Source organism: Podarcis muralis, chromosome 10 (assembly GCF_964188315.1).
Source record: "Podarcis muralis chromosome 10, rPodMur119.hap1.1, whole genome shotgun sequence".
NCBI lineage: Eukaryota > Metazoa > Chordata > Lepidosauria > Squamata > Lacertidae > Podarcis > Podarcis muralis.
In genome coordinates, this window is record NC_135664.1 from 72,295,757 (window position 1) to 72,309,625 (window position 13,869).

A 13,869-nucleotide genomic window follows, 5' to 3' on the forward strand; every position below is an offset into this window, starting at 1 on the left:
GCTGCCTCTTGCTCAAAATCCACCTCCCAGCTCGAAGAAGCACATCTGCGTTGTTCATCTCCCAACTACGAGAGGTTCTCTTTAACTAAGCATGGTTCCTGGTGGTTGACAGACCCCCTCTTCTTTAAACACAACTAGTCCTCTCTTTATTTTTAAGTCGTAGAATTATACAAGGGGAGTCACCCTGGGGATCATCTAGTCTGCACATGTCCAACTCCCAAGAAACTAGTTACAGATAGGTAGCCGTGTTGGTCTGCCATAGTCAAAACAAAAAAATTCCTTCCAGTAGCACCTTAAAGACCAACTAAGTCAGTTCTTGGTATGAGCTTTCGTGTGCATGGTATCTGAAGAAGTGTGCGTGCACACGAAAGCTCATACCAAGAACTGACTTAGTTGGTCTTTAAGGTGCTACTGGAAGGAATTTTTTCCCCAAGAAACTGCAATCTACTCCCACTATGAAAAAAACTAGCAGTGATCTACCCAGGGCAGGGAACTTCGGATTGACCAAAGTTGTTGAGCTTGCTTTGGGGAGGAAGACCCTAGGTTTTTGAGCTTTTTTTGGGGGGTGACCCTAAGTTGCTGAGCTTTTTGGGGGAGGCTAGTCCAACCCCAAAATACGCAACTGCCCCATACAGGGATCGAACCCGCAACCATGGCGTTGTCAACACCATGCTCTAACCAATTGTAAAAGGTAAAGGGACCCCTGCCAATGTGAGAACAGGGTGCTGGACTAGGTGGGCCATTGGCCTAATCCAGTACCCTGTTGTGTCCTTTTGATTTAATAGCCACACAGATCTACCTGCTATGTGATTTTAGTAGGTGTCCTGTGAAATTTGGAGCCTGAGAATGTGTAACTGCAACCACCTGATTATCGGAAAGCATAAACCCGGCCATTTCCCTGTTCTTTGCAGGTCTTGTGTGTGTGTGTGTGTGTGTGTGTTTTATATATGTGTGTGTGTGTGTGTGTGTGTGTGTGTGTCTCAGCCACCTTATGAAGGACACCACAACTCCTTTCCCAAGTTGCATTGCGTTGAAACGTTTGCATTGGATTTATTGTCTCAGGTCCTTGATTCTATTTCAAAGCAAAGTCACAGAAGTGGAAAGGCAGATATACAAGCCGTGGTTGGTTCCGTTGTGAATTTTATACATGCTTTGTATATTTATATATATTTTTTAAATACCTTCTGCATTGGGAGGAAAGAACAGATTCTGTCCATTATCGGGAGATTATAATCGAGGCCTCGGATTCGTCAGTCTTTTGTAACTTACTCGTCTACTTTGCATCCTGGGTACCAGGATAATAACACGCAAGACGTTGTGCTGGGTTCGAATCACAGAATTGTTTAGTCCAACCCCTTGCAATGCAGGATAAGTGACGGGGTTACTGACAGTAATAAAAGTATTGTTACCAAATCTTGCATCACCCTTTAGACGCTCCCGCCCCTCAAACTGCCAAATAATTTAAAAAGTTGAAAGTTTTCTGGAAACTAGGTGTATTGATCTTGTTAGTGCTCGGGATTCAACTCTCTCAACACAGAGCTGCTACTCCTCCTTACATCCCTGCGAGGTAGACCAGGATGGTGCTCTCTTTACAAAGGGGAAACTGATGTGCCCAAGGTTATGCCAGAGCTGGGATTCGAACCCAAGTCTGTGTCCAACTCTTTCCCTGCCCTGGACCCTTCTCCTAAGATTTTCCTCTGTGGATCATTTTCCTACCCCAGCCATGTGCAGAGCGGCTATTGCCCATATTCCTTGCGAGTAGGGGTGTGGCTCAGCGGAGGAGAGCGTTTGCTCTGCATGCAGAAGGTCGCAGGTTTGATCCCTGAAGGCAACTCCAGGTAGAGAAAAACTTCCCCTGAAATCTTGGGAGAGCTGCTTCAAGTCAGTGCAGACGACACTGTTGAGATGGACCACTTGGTCTGACTCGCCAGAGGCAAGTGTCCTGGGTTTCTACTTGTGGGTCAAAGCTCAGTGGCAGAACAACTGCACTGCATGCAGAAGGGCCCAGCCTCAGCCCCCAACACTTCCAATGTAGGGCTGGGAGCAATGCTCGCCTGAAGGGATGCTGCCAGTCAGTGCGACAATAAGTAACCAAACCAACCCCTGTGTTGCAAAGAGGACGTCAGCAATGTCTAGGCAACACAATGACCATGTACATACACAATAGACAATCTTTATAGAATTCCTTCAAACCATAACAAGTCCAAAATGAAATCTTTAGACTCAAAGTCTCTGGAAATCTTTAAATGAAGCGAGGTACCAGAGGTGCTGGAGGAGACTCTTGAGAGTCCCATGAAGTGCAAGAAGATCAAACCGATCCATTCTGAAGGAAATCAGCCCTGAGTGCTCACTGGACGGACAGATCCTGAAGCTGAGGCTCCAAGACTTTGGCCACCTCCTGAGAAGAGAAGACTCCCTGGAAAAGACCCTGATGTTGGGAAAGATGGAGGGCACAAGGAGAAGGGGACGAGAGAGGACGAGATGGTGGAACAGTGTTCTCGAAGCTACCAGCATGAGGTTGACCAAACTGCGGGAGGCAGTGGAAGACAGGAGTGCCTGGCGTGCTCTGGTCCAGGGGGTCACGAAGAGTCGGACACGACTAAACGACTAAACAACAAACAACAACACCAGACTTTGCATGATGAAAGACAAGCTGTGAAGCTTTGTGTGTTCAGCAAATATGATGTCCAACACTGAACAGTGATTCCGGATATTGACAACTGTTTCGTTGAATTCTACGTGGAACAGGGCTCATGTAATAATGTAGTCACTGCATTTGATATTTTCATTTACGTACATTCATTCGAAATAAGATGGCTTTATGAAGTAATTCTATATCCTCCCACCACACTGACGAAGATCTACGAAACAGTAGTCAATATCCAGAATCACTGTTCAATGTTGGACATCATATTTGCCGAATACACAAAGCTTCACACAGCTTGTCTTTCATCGTACAAAGTCTGGTACCTCGCTTCATTTAAAGATTTCCAGAGACTTCGAGGCTAAAGATTTCATTTTGTCCTTGTTATGGTTTGAAGGAATGCTATAAAGATTGTCTATTGCGTATGTACACGGTCATCGTGTTGCCTAGACATTGCTGACATCGGTGCAAGGCAGCTTCCGACGTTCTGATCCTTTTGCAAAGCTCAGATGGAGTGTCGAGCACCCAACTCCTGCTCCGGAAAAGTTACGGCGGTATTTGGTGAAAGTGAAGCCACAGGGCTTGTACTGGCTGGCGGAACAACCAGCCTGCTTTCTAGTGGAAAGGGTGCAATTTTAGGAGGGCTCTGCCAGTGTGGAAATGGGACTTCGGAGCTGAGGACCCTGGCGGGAAAGGAGCTCCAAGCTTAACGGAAAAGAGTTGGGAGTTTGGAGGCAGTTTGAGGATGGATGGTGGCTAACAGATTGAGGTTGAATCCTGACAAGACAGAAGTACTGTTTTGGGGGGACAGGAGGCAGGCAGGTGTGGGGGACTCCCTGGTCCTGAATGGGGCAACTGTGCCTCTGAAGGACCAGGTGCGCAGCCTGGGAGTCATTTTGGACTCACATCTATCCATGGAGGTGCAGTTCAGTTCTGTGTCCAGGGCAGCTGTCTACCAGCTCCATCTGGTACGCAGGATGAGACCTTCTCTGCCTGTGGACTGTCTCGGCAGAGTGGTGCATGCTCTGGTTATCTCCCGCTTGGACTGCAATGCGCTCTATGTGGGGCTGCCTTTGAAGGTGACCCGGAAACTACAACTAACCCAGAACGCGGCAGCCAGACTGGTGACTGGGAGCGGCTGGCCGAGACCATATAACACCGGTCCTGAAAGACCTACACTGGCTCCTAGTACGTTTCCGAGCACAATTCAAAGTGTTGGTGCTGACCTTTAAAACCCTAAACGGCCTTGGTCCAGTATATCTGAAGGAGCGTCTCCACCCCCATCGTTCTACCCGGACACTGAGGTCCAGCTCTGAGGGCCTTCTGGCGGTTCCCTCCCTGCGAGAAGCCAAGTTACAGGGAACCAGGCAGAGGGCCTTCTCGGTGGTGGCGCCTGCCCTGTGGAACACCCTCCCACCAGATATCGAAGAGAACAACAACTACCAGACTTTTCGAAGACACCTGAAGGCAGCCCTGCTTAGGGAAGCTTTTAATGTTTGATGTATTACAGTATTTTAATATTTTTTTGGAAGCCGCCCAGAGTGGCTGGGGAAGCCCAACCAGATGGGCGGGGTATAAATAATAAATTATTATTATTATTATTATTATTATTATTATTATTATTATTATGTTTGCCAACGTGGTGCCTCTGCGTTCTTGAGGGCTCCTGCCACTGAGCCTCCCTACGGATCATCATCCTGTGCAAGAGAGCCCCAAACCACTGTCAAATCGCAGCTCACATCTATTAAAAAGGAACGCGCTTCCAAGCGAATCTGCCCGAATTCCATTGGCTCTTTCTACAGATCCTTTGCAAAAGTGATGAGTGCGTTTGTCTGCACATGTGTGATAGAGAGAGACGCTATCTGGGAGAGAAGCTCAGGCAGTCAGAGTTTCTTCCGAGCCCTTCCGCTTTTAATTAGAAAGTTTTAATTAGACGGGCCAGGGATTCAAGCTGGGATGCTCACCATGCTCTGCAAATACTCTTCTCAAACAAGCAGTTTCTGGTCCTCATCTCCTCCTCCTCTGCTTCTACTGGGCTTTCCTTGTCATCCCATCAGTCATTTTGCCTCCCTCATCGGTCCCATTTTCCTTCTGTAACAGGGAGCATAGATGCTCCTAAGGAATGTTTTGGTCCTTGAAGCAGGGGATCCAAAAGCTCTCCCCTGCCCGGGCACAATAGCGTAATAAACTAAAGGGCGTCCAGTTTTCACAGCTCCTGGGGGTGACAATATGATTGTACCCCCTGGTTATGGCTTAAGGAGGACTCTTGCTCCCAATATTGCCTCAGCCTGTCCTGAAAACAGCCATCAAACAGCTCCTGCCCCCCAGCTCCAGTTCTTAAAGTCTTCCAAGCTACTTCGCTGCCATCTGCCCCTATCAAAGAATCGTAGAGGGACCCAGCGGGTCATCTAGTCCAACCCCCTTCAATCCCTGTCCTCGCCACCGCTCATTCCCAAACTTCTTTCTGTCTATCCTCCCGGTTGTCATTTGTGGGGCCCTGGGTACGGCGTCTAAACATTCTGGCCCTAGATACGTGTTAAAATAGCGGTAGTAGACAGGAGTTGCGGCCATTACACGCAGGGCAGTTTGTGAGCTGACTTTAGGGCTCTCTGCTTCCGTGCGGCGGCTCGCTTTGCAAAATCAAGTTTCTAGGCCTCATGCTCGTTGCTTTGAAAGGTGCTGCCAAAAAACCCTGAAGGGGACATGGCAATTCCATGAGGATTTCAGCAGGCTGGCTTCACAGCACCTTCTGCTTCCTAGTTTTAATTAATTTAATTAATTCCCACGGCTGGCCCCTCTTAACTTTTAACGCCCGCCATCTTCCTGCCACCCCCCTCCCCAAGTTGGCTCTTTGAACGTGCCATTTCCCACAACTTAACCTGAGCGCAACAGCAATTTTAAAGGGTTAAAATCGTCTTAAATAAATCTGGCGGTTTAGCTTCTGGAACAACTCCAAATTCAGAAGGAAATGAGGGTGGTTCTGCCCGACGACTCTGCACCAGTAACCCCCGGAGACTCGATCTGACCGTAGCTGTCCTTTTTTCGCTCGATTGAGCTGGTCCGTTTTGCCCGTGTGAAACTACGAGAGACCAAATTATCTGGGTATTGAAGTCCTGGGCCTTTGCCCTGTGTCCGAGCCGTGGAGGAACCCTTTCGGCCCTCTCTCCCCCAGAACATCCTGGGCCCGGCTGTGGGTGGCTGGGGAGGGTCTCTCGCCTTCTCGGGACCCCCGGCACACTCTCCTTAGCTGGGGCTGACCTGGCTGGAGGAAACCGAGGACACCTCTGTCTTCTGGGCTGAGCTGGACACGTCGGACTCATCGGTCATGGGTTTGCCACAAACGGTCTCCATGATGCAAGCCCGGAACTGGCGAGGAAAGGGAGTTGTTGTTAGCTCAAAAATGGAAAATGAGCGAGGTATCAGACAAAGAATAATGGCAGCTGAAACTGATGGAATATGCGCAGCTTGCGGATCTAACATGCAGAATAAGAGAGCAAGAAGAAAATACGTTTAAAGGAGATTGGAAAATGTTTATTGAATATATGGGGGCAAACTGTGTTCGCTTGAGGTTGCAGGGAGCCAGGCAGAGGGCCTTCTCGGTGGTGGCTCCTGCCCTGTGGAACGCCCTCCCACCAGATGTCAAAGAGAACAACTACCACCAGACTTTTAGAAGACATCTGAAGGCAGCCCTGTTTAGGGAAGCTTTTAATGTTTAAGAGACTATTGTATTTTAGTGTTCTGTTGGAAGCCACCCAGAGTGCCTGGGAAAGCCAGTCAGATGGATGGGGTGTAAACAGAGCTGCGATTCCCTTGCGGTTTGACTTCACCCCCGAAAGCACACTCCATTGTCTCTGGGATGCCGGCAGTGAATCGCAACCTTGCAGCCCCGCCACGTTTTGCGCCCCTTTCCCTGCCTGCGGAGCGGCTGGCTGGCGACTCACCTGCTTGTTCATGAAGCAGTAAATGATGGGGTTGTAGACGCAGGCGGACTTGGAGAAGAAGGCGGGGATGGTGACCAATCGCAGGTCCAGGCCGTGGTCCCGGTTGTTGACCATGTACATGGCGAGCGCAGCGTACGGGACGTAGCAGAGGCAGAACGACCCCACCATCACCACCACCATCCGAGAGACCTCCCGCTCAGCCTTCTGGGTCGTGGCTGACTCTTGCTGCTGAGCAGCTACCTGGAGAAGGAGGGCAGGGGGCAGAAATGTGTCGTTTCCCAGAGCCGTAGCACCGTAGCAATTGGAAGGGGGCTCCCCAAAGGCCATCCAGCCTGACCCGCTGCGACGCTGAAAGGGGGGGCCATTAGAATATTGTTCTCTATATGATCCCAAAAACTGTTTGAGGCGAGGGTTTTCCAAAGGTTTTTCACCAGCCAGAAGAACAAGGCTTTTTTTTCTTGCTTAAATGTTACAGTGTAAATTTGGAATGTCTAGCTTCGGCAGTAGAGATAAGAGCAAGGTTGAATGCCCCAGAGGGGGGGGGGGGGAGACTGAAGACAAGGAGGCGAGTTGAAGGGAGGAGGATTGCTACTAGTATAAATCACATGTTTTACATTTGAACACGTGTCAAGGTTCATGGCGTAGAGAGGCTGGTGCAGGAAGGAAGGGGGGCAAGCCCATGTAAGGACATAGGAAGTTGCCAAACTTTGGGTTTACAAGAGATCATGTGGTATTCTGTTCTGCAAATCTATATAAGGGGGGGGGGGACATCCTGACTAGGGTGTGCAGATTGCAAACTTATTGCTCTGTACCTTTGTTCTGCATATGCACTTCAAATAAAAATCCTGTTAATAACCTGCAAGGGTGTTTTGCCGCTTTGTGTGAATCTGTGCTTTAGGGACCCAAATAGCAGATATGTGTGGTCCTTCAACGCTTGCTCGGCAGTGGGCGGCTGGCCGATGCCCCCAGAACTATGCAGAGGCATTCGCACGGCGGCTATCGCGGCCAGGCGGGAGCACTGTAGGGTGGGGTGCAGCCTAGCGCCGAGGGGGTGGTTCCATCAGCACAGCTGACGGCGGAACTCCCTGCCACAGGAGTGGCCGCCAACCTATCTGGCTTTGAAAGAGGATTAGACAAATTCGGGAAGAGTAGAGGGCTTCTGGAAATGGCAGCAAAAAAAGCTATCCTGGTAGTTATTGATGTATTGTCAAAACGGGATTAGTTTGATTTCCTAATCAGCTGAAAGCATGATGCCAACAGAGGCTGGGTGAATTGGAGACTTGAGGAAAGGTATCTGCAATGTTCATCTCAAAAAGTATCTATTCCCCATGCATTTATACAATTTCACTATTTGCTTGCTAGTTATCTCCCGCTTAGACTACTGCAATGCGCTCTACGTGGGGCTACCTTTGAAGGTGACCCGGAAACTGCAACTAATCCAGAATGCAGCTGCTAGACTGGTGACCGGGAGTGCCGCCGAGACCACATAACTCTTGAAAGACCTACATTGGCTCCCAGTACGTTTCCGAGCACAATTCAAAGTGTTGGTGCTGGCCTTTAAAGCCCTAAAAGGCCTCGGTCCAGTATACCAGAAGGAGCGTCTCCACCCCCATCGTTCTGCCCGGACACTGAGGTCCAGCACCAAGGGCCTTCTGGCAGTTCCCTCCCTGTGAGAAGCCAAGTTACAGGGAACCAGGCAGAGGGCCTTCTCGGTGGTGGCACCCGCCCTGTGGAACACCCTCCCATCAGATGTCAAGGAAATAAGCAGCCATCTTATCTTTAAAAGACATCTGAAGGCAGCTCTGATTAGGGAAGTTTTTAATATTTAATTCTGTATTGTTTTTAAAATTTGATTGGGAGCCGCCCAGAGTGGCTGGGGAAACTCAGCCAGATGGGCGGGGTATAATTAATCTATTATTATTATTATTATTATTATTATTGATTACAGGCTGCCCATTTAGATGGTTGTTTGCACACAGCGAGAACAGTGGTACCTCGGGTTAAGAACTTAATTCGTTCTGGAGGTCCGTACTTAACCTGAAACTGTTCTTAACCTGAAGCACCACTTTAGCTAATGGGGCTTCCTGCTGCTGCCGCGCCGCCGGAGCAAAATTTCTGTTCTCATCCTGAAGCAAAGTTCTTAACCCGAGGTAATAGTTCTGGGTTAGCGGAGTCTGTAACCTGAAGCGTCTGTAACCCAAGGTACCACTGTCCTGGGTTTGATCCAGCCACAGGGACTCTTGTCTTTTTAGCGTCTCTTAAGAAATGGCGCCCCTGGGATGCCAACTTCAACCTGGGGTCCAGCAGGGCTTTCCTCATGTACCTGCCAACTCTTGTGAAGAGGGGGTGTAGTAGTTAGAGTGACGGATTAGGACCTGGGAGAGACCAGGGTTCAAATCTCCACATGGCCAGCTCCCCGGGCGACCTCGGACGCTTGCCGCTCCCTGTCCGCCTCACCCTACCTCGCAAGGTTGTTGTGAAAGGGGTCAGAGGAGCTGGGCAGGAGGTACTTACGGCACGGAGGGCACCCAGGAGCTGCGAGTAGGAGAAGACGATGAGGGTGAGGGGCACGATGAAGCAGAAGATGAAGAGGAACCAGGTGTAGTATTCGCTCTTGTACTTGGTGCCAACTGTGTACCAGTCGGGGCCGCAGGAGCACTGCAGGCCTTCGGGGATGAACCTGAAAGGCAGAGGAGCAGGGGTCAGGGGAGGACATTGGATTTGTAGGAGCATATTTCCAAAATATGGTTTTCCCAGTAGTGATGTATGGAAGGGAGAGCTGGACCATCAAGAAGGCTGATCGCCGAAGAATGGATGCTTTTGAATTCTGGTGCTGGAGGAGACTCTTGAGAGTCCCATGGACTGCAAGAAGATCAAACCTCTCCATTCTGAAGGAAATCAGCCCTGAGTGCTCACTGGGAGGACAGATCGTGAAGCTGAGGCTCCAATACTTTGGCCACCTCATGAGAAGAGAAGACTCCCTGGAGAAGACACTGATGTTGGGAAAGATGGAGGGCACAAGGAGAAGGGGACGACAGAGGACAAGATGGTGGGACAGTGTTCTCGAAGCTACTAGCATGAATTTGATCAAACTGCAGGAGGTAGTGGAGGACAGAGGTGCCTGGCGTGCTCTGGTCCAGGGGGTCACGAAGAGGCGGACACGACTAAATGACTAAACAACAACAGCTTCGTCATTTCCAGACCCTTGACCATCTTGGTCACCCTCCTCTGCACACCTTCCACCTTGCCAATATCCTTCTTAAATTGTGGTGCCCAGAACTGGACACAGTATTCCAGGTGTGGTCTGACCAAGGAAGAATAGAATGGGACTATGACTTCCATTGACCTGGACACTAGACTTCTGTTGATGCAGCCTAGAATGGCATTAGCCTTTTTTGCTGCTGCATCACACTGTGGGCTCATGTTCAGCTTGTGGTCCACCAAGACCCCTAGATCTTTTCCCCGTGTAATGCTAGTAAGCCAGGTGTCCCCCATCCTATGTGTTTAGGATGAGGAGATGGCATTGAAAGAACTGAGGAGTGGGGTTCCCATCCGTCCGGAATATCCCGGACATATCTGGAGTATTACAGTCTGCAGAAGTGTCCGGGTGGATATCGGAAAACATCCAGAAAAATCCGGACATGGCAGCCCATGTCGGCAGTGCTGTTTTTGCCAATTTCTCATAAAAGCAGCTCAAAAGCTTTTCACTTTTTGAAATATGGCAGCCCTGCTCAGGAGAGAACTCCCAGCAAGGGATCTGGGTGATCTGTTCAGCGCTGGAGGCAGATCCAAACAGCGTTCCAAGGAAGAACAGCATTTGAATCCTTTGCACCAGGAGCAAAATCACAACCGGTCCATAGACGTGCCATAACTAGCAGCCTTTCCCTCTAGAGTAGACCCTGAAGAAGAGGAAGCGTCCTGTGTGACTCAGAAGCTTGCTGACTACTTTCAGTTGCTCCTGCTAATAGCTACTGCACAGACTGTAATATACAGTGAGAAGAATGGGAGAGGTTATGGAATGAAGGTGTTAATTTTACAGCATGCAGGACGCTTCAGGAAAATGTTATGAAAGTGATGTATAGGTGGTGTTTAACACCAGTTAAACTGGCCAAAAATGTACAGAACTAAAATTGAATGTTGGAAATGTAAGGAAAAGGAGGATAATTTTAATAATAATAGACTTTATTCGCATTAGCCAAATGCCATGGCAACATAAAACAAGCAATATATACAAATGAGTGGGGTAGAAATAATAAATTATTATTATTTATTATTACTGGACAATTTTTAAAAATATTTTATTTTATTTTGAATGTGGTTATATGTAAAACCAATAAAAATCACACACACACACACACACACACACAGCTACTGCACAGGCTTCCAGTCTATGGACCTTCTCCTCAATCTGGGCTTTGGAAGACTCCCTCCTTTTCCACCTCACCTGCTCCACCCGAAAAAGGGTGGGATTGAGACTCCGATGCCAATGAACCAAGTCGCTGCCACCACCAGAAGGGCGTGCTTGGAGTTGAAGCGGAAATTCCCGAAGGGCTTGCAGATGACGATGTAGCGTTCAAAGGCGAGGAAGGCCAAGGACCAGCCGGTGACCAGCCCTGGAGTGGGTGGGGAGACAGAAACGGACAAGGGTTGACGAAGATCGGCAGCCGGCCCTGGCCCCCAAGGGCACAACACGCAAGGAAAAAGGGACGGGGAGGGAGAAGGAAAAACACACCCCATCGTTCTGCCCGGACACTGAGGTCCAGCTCCGAGGGCCTTCTGGCGGTTCCCTCCCTGTGAGAAGTGAGGTTACAGGGAACCAGGCAGAGGGCCTTCTCAGTGGTGGCACCCACCCTGTGGAACGCCCTCCCACCAGATGGGAAATAAACAACTATCTGACATTTAGAAGACATCTGAAGGCAGTTTTTAATGTCTGATGTTTTAATGTATTTTTAATCTTTTGTTGGGAGCCGCCCAGAGTGGCTGGGGAAACCCAGCCAGATGGGCAGGGTATGAACAATAAATTATTATTATTATTATTATTATTATTATTATTATTATTCTGCGATTGGGAGTCCTTTAAGCGTACTGAAAAGGCAAGGAAGAGGAGACGTGAACCAGAATCCCCAACAAAGGCCAGGCGTTCTTCCGCTGCCATTCCCTGCAGGTTAGGCTGGATGACCTTTGGGGCACCCACCCAACACTGCAACTCTATTCAACTCCGCTCCTCCTCCTGGGCTTTTACCTGCCACCGAGCCCAGGAAGGCCTCCAGGGCGCAGATGTGCCTGCCGAAGAAGAAGTAGCCCTGCGAGCTGGCCAGGAAGACGGTGAAGACGGAGAAGACACAGAAGAGGAACCCGGCGAAGGAGATGTTGACCAGGATGTAGTTCAGCGGCTGGCGGAGCTTCTTGTATTTGACGGTGACCACCAGGATGATGGCGTTGAGGGGCGTCCCGGCGAAGAAGACAAAGCCCATGAAGGCCGTCTGGAAGTAGAAGGCCCACATTGGGGCGATGTGGTATTGGGGTCCATCCCAAGGACCCACCTTGGAGATGTTCTCAAAGAGGTAGAAGTCTTCTTCGCCGGACATCGTCCCTGGTGGCGCCGCGGGGACCGAGATCTGCCCGAGGGGCCCCTGCCCTCCTGTTATAGGAGGACGGAGGGGGCAATCCACTTAGAGGCTCGGCCCGGGATCAGGCACTAATCCTGATCATCCCAGAGGCAAACTGGAGGATTGAGGGCATCTAAGACCCTTACCTGCTGTCCCTTAAGCCCCTCTCAGGGGATAATCTCGTTTGCTGTCCAGATCGGAGCCGATTGCGAGGGACTCTTCGGGATGGCAGAGGGCAAGGCGACGCAGAGCCGTATTTCCCCCGTTCGCTTCCCAGGAAGCCTCTCTCAAAAGCACTTTGTCGAATCGTAGAGTCGGGGACCCTCAGCGGTCATCTATCCCAACCCCCTTGCGATGTGGAGAATCGCAGCTGTAGCGGAAATGACCAGGAAGATCAGAAACCAAGACGATAATAAATTTAGTAAAGGATGGTTCTTACTAAAAAAAGAACACTGTAAACAATTAAAAACGTTGGCAGGATTTTTTAAAAAACCGCTTGCAGTGTGACAAGAACTATGGTGAGAACTGAGCGTTCAGGAAATATGGAGAATGTTATACAATGCAGTCGGCAAAAAATAACTATGGAACCCATGGAGGGAAGTCAAGGGATTCAGAGAATCCTATGTATATTTTATTATGATTTACATGTGATTTTAATTGTTCTATGTAAAACTGAATTTGAGAGAGAGAGAGAGAGAGTGAGAGAGAGAGAGAGAGAGAGAGAGAGAGAATTGCAGCTATAGCATAGGAACCCAAATGGGACATCCAGAATTGGGATCAGGAGCTGGGGTGGCTTCTGTAAATTTGGGGTGTCCTGCTCGAAACGGGACAGTTGTGCTTTTTGCTTTCGTATCCCCTTCTCTTCTCCAGGCCAAATAAACCCAACTCCCTCAACGGTCCTCGCTCTCTCTCCCCATTCACTCTCCACCCCACTACTGGAAACTGAATTCCCTCGACTTTATCAATGCACACGTCGTACATTTGAAGCACACATTATTTCCCTCCAAGTACAGTCATACCTTGGGTTACAGACGCTTTGGGTTGTGTGATTTTGGGTTGGGCACCGTGCCGAACCCGGAAGTACTGGAATGGTTACTTCCGGGTCTGGGCGTTTGTGCATTTGCAGAAGCACTAAATCGCGCTTTGCGTATGCACAGAAGTGCCGAATTGTCCTTTATGCATGCGCAGAAGTGCCGAATTGCAACCCGCGCGTGCGCAGCCGCATGGGTCGCAGGTTGCGAACGCTGCGGGTTGCGAATGTGCCTCCCGCACGGATCACGTTCACGACCCAAGCATCCACTGTAATCCCAGGAAGTATAGTTGCCTAAGGGTGCTGGGAACTGTAGCTCAGGCGGACTACAGTTCCCAGCATTCCTTGCAGGGAACGGTGTGCTTCATGACGATTTGTGCCCAGGATGCAACTGGGCTGGTTATACGCGACTCCACTTTTAATACGGTTCGTACCTGCGAAAATTTCAGGGCAGGCAGACTGCTTTAGATCCAACCAGTCCATGACCTGCAGTTTCATGACCTGTTCCCCTTTAGATGCTCTGTAGCTCATGAGAGTCCCTCTAGACGGCAAGAACGAGTTAACATTGGGGGTAGCATTGCAGAACTACAAATAAAGTGGAATAATTTTATAAAGTGTTTAGGCAAGTTTTTAATGCTTGATATT

The 13,869-nt window shown here is 49.5% G+C and overlaps 1 protein-coding gene across 1 annotated transcript; it reads right to left on the minus strand.

The window, feature by feature from the left end:
- Positions 1–5,842: 5,842 nt before the first annotated feature.
- Positions 5,843–12,297, minus strand: OPN1SW (opsin 1, short wave sensitive). Its single transcript, XM_028747122.2, is given in 6 exon segments — positions 5,843–6,010; positions 6,586–6,825; positions 9,100–9,265; positions 11,030–11,198; positions 11,828–12,225; positions 12,227–12,297. Coding segments are annotated over 6 exon segments (1,167 nt in total). The 3' UTR covers positions 5,843–5,887.
- Positions 12,298–13,869: the final 1,572 nt, after the last annotated feature.